The 10962-nt window shown below is 44.8% G+C and overlaps 2 protein-coding genes across 3 annotated transcripts; both read right to left on the reverse strand.

Annotated features, from left to right (window-relative positions):
* Nucleotides 1-2260: 2260 nt before the first annotated feature.
* Nucleotides 2261-3732, reverse strand: LOC136474544 (probable methyltransferase At1g29790). The gene has a single exon (XM_066472117.1). The coding sequence runs from the start codon at nucleotides 3649-3651 to the stop codon at nucleotides 2443-2445; it is 1209 nt and encodes a 402-aa protein (XP_066328214.1). The 5' UTR covers nucleotides 3652-3732; the 3' UTR covers nucleotides 2261-2442.
* Nucleotides 3733-4607: 875 nt separating this feature from the next.
* On the reverse strand, nucleotides 4608-10604 carry LOC136474554 (protein POLLEN DEFECTIVE IN GUIDANCE 1-like). 2 transcript variants are annotated; one of them, XR_010762944.1, is made up of 12 exons: nucleotides 9858-10604; nucleotides 9283-9434; nucleotides 8771-8874; nucleotides 7677-7765; nucleotides 7478-7551; nucleotides 7254-7404; nucleotides 6798-6965; nucleotides 6263-6360; nucleotides 6042-6164; nucleotides 5635-5743; nucleotides 5246-5314; nucleotides 5093-5157 (listed from the first exon to the last, which is right to left on the reverse strand). XR_010762944.1 is itself a non-coding variant. In XM_066472128.1 (11 exons), exons 1-11 carry the CDS (start codon nucleotides 10432-10434, stop codon nucleotides 4957-4959), a joined length of 1806 nt encoding a protein of 601 aa, XP_066328225.1. In that variant the 5' UTR covers nucleotides 10435-10604; the 3' UTR covers nucleotides 4608-4956. The 2 variants fall into 2 exon arrangements, 1 of the variants encoding a protein (XP_066328225.1); XM_066472128.1 differs by lacking the exon at nucleotides 5635-5743 and having other exon boundaries at nucleotides 4608-5157.
* Nucleotides 10605-10962: the final 358 nt, after the last annotated feature.

Raw genomic sequence — 10962 nt, forward strand, 5'->3', positions numbered from 1 at the left:
TACCAAACTTTTTTGAAAACGGCTTAGCTTTACTGGTGAAGTTGTTTTATGGAACTGAAGAAAAAAAACTGCTTCACGAGTGAAGCTGAGCTGTATCAAACGGGCCCTAACCTTAAGGCCTTTTTGGAACACAGAAAATAGAAATTGTATAGGAATTTTATTGAAACAGTTCATTTTCAAAGTTCTACATTTCAAGGGAGGCGTAAAACAGTCCAATAATCAAAACGCCTAAAACAAATCCCATCAAAACGCCTAAAACAATGGAAAAGGCTCTATGATAGGCTCTTAAAGAGAGGATGATGACATATCATGTAGCGTCCGAATAAGAGCCTTAACTTTCAATGGTAGTAACATCTAAATAACAACTGCTTAGAGAGTTTAAAAACAGAGGAGCCTGCTTTCACAGCCTTTGAGCTACAACGCTCATTGGAGCTAACTAGATACAGACGTGGAGGTGAAAGATAGCTATAATACATGCTTTGGTAGCGGCACCAAACTATTTTATGCAGGTCGAGAATAGCAAAGCATGTTGTGAGAGAAGTGATGAGGCCAGCTGCCTCAAATGAACAATCAAGCTGGAGAGAGAGAGAGAGAGAGAGAGAGAGAGAGAGAGAGAGAGAGAGAGTATAAATAATCATTCTTTTTTCTCTTTGTTCTACGTCAGCTACCTACATCGTCAATTATCACTGGAGTAATTTTTTCTAGCAGTCTTAAAGTTGTCTGGAGGTGTCATTGTAACATATCTCATCTAGGTCCAAACATGTGTTTACTCGACCGTTATCCTATGTGGCATGGATTTAACATACGAGACCCGCATGTCAGCGGCAAGATTCTACCTTAGAAAAATCGTATTTTTTTCATACGACTCTGGATGAAGTTGATTTTATATGAAAATAGTAGCTCTCCATGAGATTACAACTTTCTAGTTTTGTTTTTTTTTCATTTAAGATTGTTAAGATACTAAAAAAATAATATAAAATTTCAGAATCATATTAATCATGTTTTGTATCAACAAAATTCTTTTTCCTTTTTTTGCAATGACATCAGCAAGACCGTCACAATGAGAATATTTAGGCAACGATATATTAACCTAAAGGGTTTCTACAAATTATATAGAAAATTTTATAAAAAGCAATTCATTTTCACAGTCTTACCTTTCAAAGGAGGCCTAAACTGTTCCGTCAAAACGCCTAAAACAATCCCATCAAAACAAATCAGGGTACTCTATTAAAGAGAGAATGATGACATATCATGTAGCGCCTGCATAAGAGTTAACTTTTTTTTAGCAAGGAATAAACTTCCATTAAACAGAGGTCAACACCTGATCGGTGGCCACCAAATCGTTTACAGCAGCAGGATTACAATCTGACCAGAGCTCAACAGCACCTGACCCTAACCCTAACCCTAAATATGCACCCAATTTAGCTAATGCATCAGCTATTATATTACAAGACATGGGGATATATAGCACCTTCGCAGACACAAATTCAGAATACAATAAGCACTTGATGTCGCGAAAGATGATTGCATTCACCGCCATATCAAATGATGAGGAAGTAAGCGCCGAGTTCAAGTTAGAAGCATCAGTCTCAATTTCCACCCTTGAATCCCAGCATCCATGACAAATAAAACGCCCTGCAAGCTAGGCTGCAGTAGTTTCAGCTTGGAGAGCGTCATGGCAGTGGTCAATCTTACCAGCACCTGAGCCCACCGCTCCACCGTGTTCATCCTGAATAATTAATCCCCATCCATTCCACGTCCTCACAGCTGCTTAGATAGTTTAAAAAACACAAGAGTCTGCTTTAATAGCCTTTGAGCTATACAAGCATGAATCATACAACGCGCGGCGAACGTACTTCGACTAGTTTTTATTGTCAGAGCGTCCAAGCGCCTCACTCGGTCACTCCGCATCCAAAGCGTCTGCTGCTCGGTTGAGAGCCGCTTCTGTCTGTAAGCGCCTATGGCAGGCTGCTCTGACCTGATCTCCACAGTGGCAGGATATAACGGCTCCGTTCGGCTTATCTTATAATCTGCACTATTCAGTGTTTTTTTTCAGCCGAAACAGTATTTTTCTCTCACAATAATTCAGCCAGAGCAGTGTTTTCCAGTCAGTTTAAGCCAAGTTTCAGCAAGCCGAACGGGACCAACATGAAAAAGTGCATAATTGCCCAGGCCGATGGGGAAAAATGAAATTGTTTTGGACATTGACATGATCAATTTAACCATTTATTTCTAGTACACAAATGCGCACTTACAGAAAGATCGTAAAATTTCGTCGACGCATGCACGACAAACACATGCAAACCGCCTAAAAAAGCATACATAAAAAATAAAGCAAGCCATCTAGTCAACAAACAGTGCATTCCTTGCCTCAGCGAGGATCGCATCAATCACAGTGGCTTTGTTATCCAACCTCCCTCCTTTGATCAAGAGTTACCGGAATTAATGGCGCCACGAGTTCTTGAGCGGCTTCTCTAGCAATGCCGAGAGGTACATCTCCTTCCTCTCCGGTCCCTTGTCGAGCTTACTACCTGTCACCCACCTCAGCTTGCCGAACCCGACGCTCTCTATTACATCCACGTACGCCGCCATCTCCGCCTCCCCGCAGAAGAAGTGGTCCAACCAGAACAGGCCGCCGGGCCGGAGCACCCGGTACACGTCGAACAGCGCGAACTGCAGCGCGACGGGCGGGATCCAGCCGCTGAGCACGTGCATGGAGTGCACGATGTCCAGCGTGTTGTCGAAGAAGGGCAGCCGCGCAGCGACGCTGACGTAGAGCGGCACGATCCCGCGCGCGGCCACGAAGGTGCTGAAGGGGCCGTTGAGGTTCACGGTGGTGGCCACCACGGTGACGCCGTGCTCGCGCATGCGCACTGCGAAGGTGCCGGAGCCGCCGCCGATGTCGAGCCCGATGCGGACGGACGCCGGCGGGGACGCCGACGCGAGCACCTCGTCGATGGAGAAGTTGAGCGGGTTCCTCTTCTTGTCCGTGGCGTTGAGCCAGCGGTATCGCTCCCGGCCGCCGGCGAGGTCGAAGCAGTCCTTGCAGTCGTCGAAGCGCGGGGAGCGCGCGCGGTCGACGAGGCAGCGGAAGGACTTGCACGTGTAGGCGGACCAGTGCACGGAGCGGTCGGGCGGCGTGGACCAGAGCGCGTCCGGGAACGGCAGCGGCGGCGCCGGGTCCGGCGGCGCGGCGGGGCGGCAGCGGCGGCGCGGCAGGGGCTCGCAGCCGCGGAGGAGGAGCCGCTGCGCGGGGAGCTCGTCGTCGGGGCAGGAGGCGTTGACGGGGTACGACATGAAGGCGGCGAGCAGGTCCGGGAAGGCCAGGCACGGGTGGCCCACGGGTGGCCGCAGCTCGGCGGTGCCCCAGTTGGTGTTGCGCCCGTACGGTAGCGCGTGCGGCCCCGCGAACGCGTGGAACTCCAGCGGGAGGTCCACCGGCTGCTCCGGGACGGTGGTGGTCGTTGGAGTAGCCATTTTCGGCGGCGCCGCCGCGGCGGCCGGAGGCGTCGCGCAGGAAGAATAGTGGAAGGAGAGGAGGAACGTGGCGAGGTTGGAGCCGAGGAGCACGAAGACGTAAAGGATCGCGCGGCGGAGGGGGACTCCGGTGCCGGGGTCCACGTACGACGCGGCCAACCTTGTGATGGACATGGAGACCGAGCTTGCGAGCGCTTGGTCGGAGCGGGAGGAACAAAGGCCCAGGTGGCCGCGCGAAGATAGAGCGCCTACGACTACGACTACGAGTAGAGTAACAAGTAGGGGAAGCGCGCACATGTCCGCATCCGCGAGAGCCGAGACCCGAAGTCCCGAACCGAGAAGCGGGCGAGTAACGACTACCGAGTGCCGAGTGGTGTGTTTTCGACGCGATGTCTCGGATCCTCCCCTGTTTTGCTCGGAGTTGGAGCCCGGCTTGCTGGATAGGAAGCAACAGGCGGAGGCCCGGAGGGCGGAGGGGCCCCGGTTTGCAGGCGCTACAGCTACACACACGGTAATTTCTTCACGTCGGGGAATGGCTCATAGACCTGTTCGTGGCCCACCCAACCTGATTACCAGATCTACCCAATCTGAAAAAAAAGTCTAACCAGCGGCGGATCCAGGAAATATTTTAGGGAGAACTGATCAACACTGCTGCTCGATCTTAAGTCTTAGCCCCGTATACTATAGAACTTTGTCTAAAAATTCATATGGGCTCTACAGTAATTTGCACTGATTCGGTTTGGGTAGAGGAGCTTGAGCCCCCCGCCCCACCGCTGGATCCGCCCCTGAGTCTAACCCAACTCGTCAGTGGTCAAAGGTAGTTTTGGATCATGATTTTTGATCCATGGTTCGAACCGACCTGAAGTACCAAAAAAAAATTCTGTAATTTGTCTCGAGAGCTTAACATCTGTTAAGCGTTTGGTGATTCTGTAAGCTTGTTAACGTTGTTGTGCGATTAAACCCTGTAGTTATGGCTTTGTGGTAATGAAACTTGGACGTGCCACACTCTGCAAAAAACGAAGCTAGTGCATTGGGAAAATGATAATGAACAAATCTTACCGCGAAGACATGCACCAGACAATAGCACACAAAAACAGAGGCAATGCGAACAATCTTGTCGAGCTGATGTGGAACACGAAATATGAGATTTTTTTTCTGAAGGAAATGTATAAGCATGCCTTACATGACAGAGCAGAACATCTTGGTTAGGTGACAGCAGATAATTTAGGATGAAGCTGAGCTATGCACAAACGGCGGTCAGAAATAAACCGTAAACACCACAAAATTGGACTAATTTGTTCCTTGAATCGATAAAACCCTTAGAAGAAGATACTATAATATTCATCTGTGCTGTACTATACTAATACTTCTGTCATATAACTCTCAGCAGCTGCAGTGCTTGCTGTACTTCATGCACCACAGCAAAATGTCTTCTCAGAGATGTTGTAACAGTAGCACCAGAATTGTGGTGCCATGTACTCAGTCCACATGTTGTTTTCTTGTGAGCCGTAGATTTACATACCAATTTGCAAGGCAGCGCAGTATCAGTCCCACGATTATCTTGAATATGGCGAGCATAAAATAGGTCAGAACTGACCAAAGTAAAATCCAGAATATTCTCCAGATAAATGGGCCAGCAGGAAGGAGGGTAGCATATACCGGGGTCAATACACGAATTACCTAAAGAAACAAGGCACTTTTTCCATGTAAGTAGTCTGTACAATGTAACATGGCACAATAGAGCATGGATAGTTGGGCGTGTACTTACAACACAAGCTGGGGCAAGGGGGATGAATGTTAGGTCCTTCTTATGGTCATCAGGTTTGTCATTCAAAATCTGTAGAGAATATGGTCATTAATGGTGGTTTAATGGATAATATTCAAATTCTGGGCAATCGAACTTCAATGCCACAAACTTTTGGTATGATCAACCTATCAAAGCAGGGAAACTGTGCCCCAAGGAGGACCTGGAATATATTGAAAACTAATGCTCAATGCATGTCAATCATCAGTTCAAATGGCAAGTTGACCTTTTCAGTAAATGCATCCTAACATATAAAACAAATTTGCAAACACTGGCATTAGGAGAAATATACCTAATAGAATACAGTAACACAGTAGCATCAGAGAATTCACTGACAAAAAAAAAGGGCGTACCCAGTGCAGAGAGCTTCCACTCTGTGTGGGGTCTGGGGAAGGGTGTCAGTGGCAAGCCTTACCCTCGCCTGTGCAATGCGAAGAGACTGCGACTCGAACCCGGGACCTTCTGGTCACAGGCGGTAACCGGAAGGTCACAGAAATCCAGTAAGCAATGCAGCAATAGTACAGCCGTCACAAAGTACATGTCACTTAACAAAATTAAACTGTTTTGTGCTTTTGTGCGTGTATGTTTTAATTTTCTTTAACAGTTTAGCTTCATAATAATCAAGTACCTCTTACTTTTGATGAAGATGTTCAACTACCTAATCGTTGCTTAGTTATCCATTTTTGTATGATTGTATCAAATGGCACACATCATTAAGCCTGAAATACGGATAGAATCGAGATAAGCATCAGCGCCCCACCTGCTTGCAAAGATCTTCCAAAAACTCTGAATAAGCAACTGGCTTTATCTCATTAAATTTTGCAAGGAAGGAATGTTTGATAGCATCGATAAGTACTTCACACAAAAAAACCAATGACGCATTCTGCAGTGATAATAAACAAAATGTTTGAATGAGTTTTCGATTTGATAAAAAAAATCTTTGCATTAGAGGTACTGAAAATGGAAGAATACTAAACTTACAGTAAGAAAGCTGTCAAACCATGGACCCTCTGCTTCCAAGATATTTTGAGCAAGAACAAATAGCAGAAAGGCCGTGATGTGAAATCGCTCAATGATGTCTGCAAGTTATAATGTTATAAGCAAATAAGCTGCACCTTCATATGAATTAATTATCAAGAATAACAGCATGTAAGATTGAACAAAGGTGAATATGAAGTTTGCTAAATTTAGAACATCATGATTGAATTTAGAGAACATATTTTGATTTTTGCCATCAAACTGCTGATTGAAGCTAGGTGTTTAGATCCTGTGTAACATAAATGGTTTTGAACCTTACATTGATAAAAATGTACAAAAAGCTGTTTGTAGATGGTTCAGTTTTTGCAAAGAAGCCTATGTAGATAAACATTAATGAAGTCCAACTCAGCATTTTTTGACATGGTTAAGGGGCTAAGATGATGAAAACAGCAAGTAGCTCAGTAAGTAAAGAACCAAAGAGTAAATACAAAAGCGCATTGTTTGGAATAATATGCGCATAAATCATAAGCACACTCACCATAGTATACCAAACTATGAAGATTCTCTTTGCTAACACGCTTAAATACATTACTTTTTATCTCAGCAAAATTGTTTGATACCAGTAGAGCCAATAATGCATTGTTGTGGGCAATAATACATGTTGACAGGGTGATCGCCTGAGCTAACAAGACAAATGAATGGACAAGTACAACTTGTTAAGGAATTCAAAATTCTATGTTTATATTAAAATAGCAGCAGTAGCGATAATACAATTAAATCTACAATGTAATCAGAGCACATTGATGTCAAGCAAACCCATACCACTGTATATTCAATTGAAAATTTTGCTATTGTAATCACTAGATTCACCACCAGATTGTGTGTGACCTTTACCATTAGGCAGTCAGGTGTCCATGATCTTATCTGGTTCTAATTCAAATAGCATCTAATATTTAAAGGGAAATTAACTGATGCAAACTGCAGAAAAGGATATCAAATGCAACAACGGCTATCGCCTCGTCCAAAATGAACCGCATCAGTTCAAATGTCACATTATCTGTCGAGCATGCTGACAACCCCTCAGCTGAGTTGAACAGAACTTGCAGCACATCCTCACCGAATGATTGACAGAGTTTGTCAAAGATCTAAAACAAAAACACAGGTCAAGCACACAAATATTAATAATAAATGTATACTTCAAATAAATAGTATACTCACCTCTAGTACGTTGTATACGACATAAAGCTTGATCGTGCCCTGACCACGAATGACATGGTAAATTAAGCTAATATCTGACACAAAAAAAGAATAATCGTGGGTGGATTATCAAATACGTAGAATGTCCGCTTGTTCAAGCAAAAAAGAAGAAGAAGAGGGGGGGGGGGGGGGGGGGGGGGGGGGGGGGGGGGGGGATAACCTATCATTTGCAAAGAAGCAACTCCAAGGGCTAGAACTACAAAACATCCATAATCTGATAAATCAGCAGCATTTGGCCGCCGAAACTTTCTGTCACAAATACATTGGATAAATGATTACATGATCTAATATGTCCACTAAAGAGGGACTGAATGGGAAAGAGTGCCTTTGTGAAAACTAAAGCTGGCAAAAACAAGTCAATGGTAGAAAAGACGCAACTACAAACATGTAGATCATCAGAACAGGAAATGATGTAAAACAGTAAATAATGTTGGTGGTTTCTTGCACTGCTAAAGTTTACTATAATAAATGCTAAGAACATCGGTATATAAGCCAATCTACCCAGTAAACTAATATTGACAATGGAGGATACCAAGCATAAACTAGACACTTGATTGGAAAAGGCAAAACAAATAATACTTTTGCCTTGAGTTGTGAAGTATTGCTTCGAAGCAGTTTATCTCTACTTATGCAATTATTCCATGGTTCATATTTCCTCTCAAAGTAAATCATGTACTGTACAAAGAGCTCAATTTCTTTCAGATAGCCACCGCTGCATTTCAAACTGAGATTATCTTAACTAGAAAGTAAGTTCCCATATGCAAGTTCTCTAAAAAAAAGTTAATATACTAAAAAGTAAATCATACTTGTAAATCCCAAATGTACTATAGCTCCCATTGTTGGGTTAGACATCCAATAGAAACTAGCTTATCAGAAAGCTATGGTCAAAGTGCATTTAAGTTTTCACCACAACAGAGTACTAGGTTTATGTGATAAGATCTATGAGCAAGGTTAACTAGCTTAAGCAGAAGCTTCCCAACCAGAACCAGAACAGGTACCCTAAGACTGGCTCAACAAGTAATGTTTAGGTGCAATTATCTAAACTAAAAATTATATCACTAAGAGTTAACTTTTTATGAACATCATATAAGACAACATCAAGCTTAATCAGAATCTACAATCATATATCACAGAATGTCTCCGCACTACCAATATGTTGCTAAACAACAGTTCAGTCTAAATTTGTTTCATGCAATAAATAATTAAAATACTAGAACATACTTCATTTAATTTACAGTAAAACTGCAAACCGACCTGGTCTTCAGCACCCGCCAGATGGTAATGACAATTCGTGCAGGCATAATTGTAAGCAACGACAGAAAGGAATCTAAGCAGACGAAGAATCCTGCGACAATTAGCTGCAGCATTTTACCATTATCAAACATCTCTCTCATCACACAAACAAGTGCATAATAACTCCTGAAACATGTTAAGTACACACATAACCAAGTATGAAGTTCATCACAGCACATTCTACCCTTTTTTAAGTCAATATACATTTTCGCCTATCAATACCCAAACCAGGACAAGAATTCATTCATGAATGTTCAGTCAAAAGTACATGGTGAGTTATTGGTTTCATCAACATGCAAAATTAATTATTTAAAAAATGTCAAATTGTGAATACTCTTGCATATTGGATCCATTTTCCAGCAATGCCTGACATCAAGCAAGATAATAAGCTAGAACAGCATCAATACTCGAAAGTTCAAATCACATGCATGAGGTGTACCACAAGTATTGCCATTAGAAGTGCAGATGCATACCCGCTCACATCTCCATGGGACATGAAACATAGTGTTGTACACCCGCTGTCGCTTCTTCTCATTGCCCACTGCAATTGTGCTTCTTAGTGAATTGCCACCATATAGTTCCCCAAGGAAATATCTGAATGGTGAATTGTCAAGGCGCTCAACTTCTGCAACAGCAAATGGTTTATAGAGGTGTGAATATGCATATATAGGGCTTGTTGACTCAATATACAATAGCATGCTACTAAATTAGAATTGAATTTGAATCTACTAGTGCAATGAAAATTGGTCCACTAAAATAACTATTCTGTTTTGGATCAGATCTCCCAGATTTAGTCAGATATGAAAATCCACCAAGAATGGACCAGCAATTAGTATTTCAGACTGTGACCGTCTTTCCAGCCTAATGCTCTAATTCTAGGATGCAACAAACTTCACAGGCAGCATCATGTTCTACTTTGTTCATATCACAGAAATGAAGCGAAATCGTCTAAGAAATTCCTTACAATGTGTTGTCTAGAATGAGGAGTGGTGAAAGGACCATCAAATTATCACAATAAAAAGCATACAGTGAACAGTGAGATCTGAACCTCCGAGAATGTTGCTATTATCCTTCATGTACTTCTCCCAATCCAGCGACGACTCCTTCTCCAGCTTCTTCTTCATGCCCCCATTCGCCTCAGGCCGCCACGCCATGGCCGCCACATCCGCCACCGCCGCCGCAGCAGCTGATGCGCTCTCCCGCGTGCTGCTGCCGCAGCTGCTGGTGCCATCATCCGCGGACGCCGCCAACACCCTCCCGGCCCCGAAGACGCTCCTCTGCCTCAGCTCCACGCCAACATAGGTTACGCAGCTCGCAGCAGACATTTTGGCGTCCGAGCCCTCGCACACCGTCTCCGCAGTCGACCTCAGATCCGGGACCCTGAACGCCGCGGCCGAGTCGCCGCCGCCCTCCACGCGCGGCTGCTGCTCCCCCTCCGAGGCCGCCTCGTCGATCGGGGGGCTCCGGAGCCCACGCTTGCGCTTGGACCGTCTCCTGCGCCGGCGCTGGCCATCTGAAGTGGTGCCCGGCAGGGAGCGCGGGGAGATGTCGTCCGCGTCGTCGGCGGTGAGGTCGCCCGCGAGGAGCTCGAAGGATAGCTGGCGGCCGCCGGATCGGAGCGACATGGGAAGCGGCGGCGTCGGTGGCGGGGGACGGTGCGGCGCACGGCGAGGAGGCGGCGGGAGCCCCCTCGCGAACCTTAGGATCGGGCGTCGCCGCGCCGCGCGGCGGCGAGGAGCGGAGGCGGGGGAGGAGTAACGGGCGCAGAGAAGAATACTACCCTTTTCCGGTCGCGTTTATTATGTGCTTCTAAGTCGGGTTTTTTTTGTAATAATGGTTTTATTTAAAGGATTTCTTTGGCATTTTGAGAAGACGGTGATGAGTGATGATGACACGAGAATGGGGTCTGTCATCCTGCTATTCTGGGAAAGAGAAATTTCCAATTTCTGATTCTATAGGGTGGCTCTCGGAATTTAAAGGCCCTCGTCGTTTCGCTGAAATTTGAGTTAGGCTGATACTAATGCTAAAATATTGTGAGAGAAAAATACTGTTGATTTGCTAAAAAGTACGACTGAAATAGCGCAGAACATGACCAAAATCTTGATAGTCTCTTTTTGCCATGCCATCTCAGGCTCACGTCGCATGTTCTTAAG

The sequence above is a fragment of the Miscanthus floridulus genome, chromosome 1 (genome assembly GCF_019320115.1).
Source record: "Miscanthus floridulus cultivar M001 chromosome 1, ASM1932011v1, whole genome shotgun sequence".
NCBI classification, from domain to species: Eukaryota; Viridiplantae; Streptophyta; class Magnoliopsida; order Poales; family Poaceae; genus Miscanthus; species Miscanthus floridulus.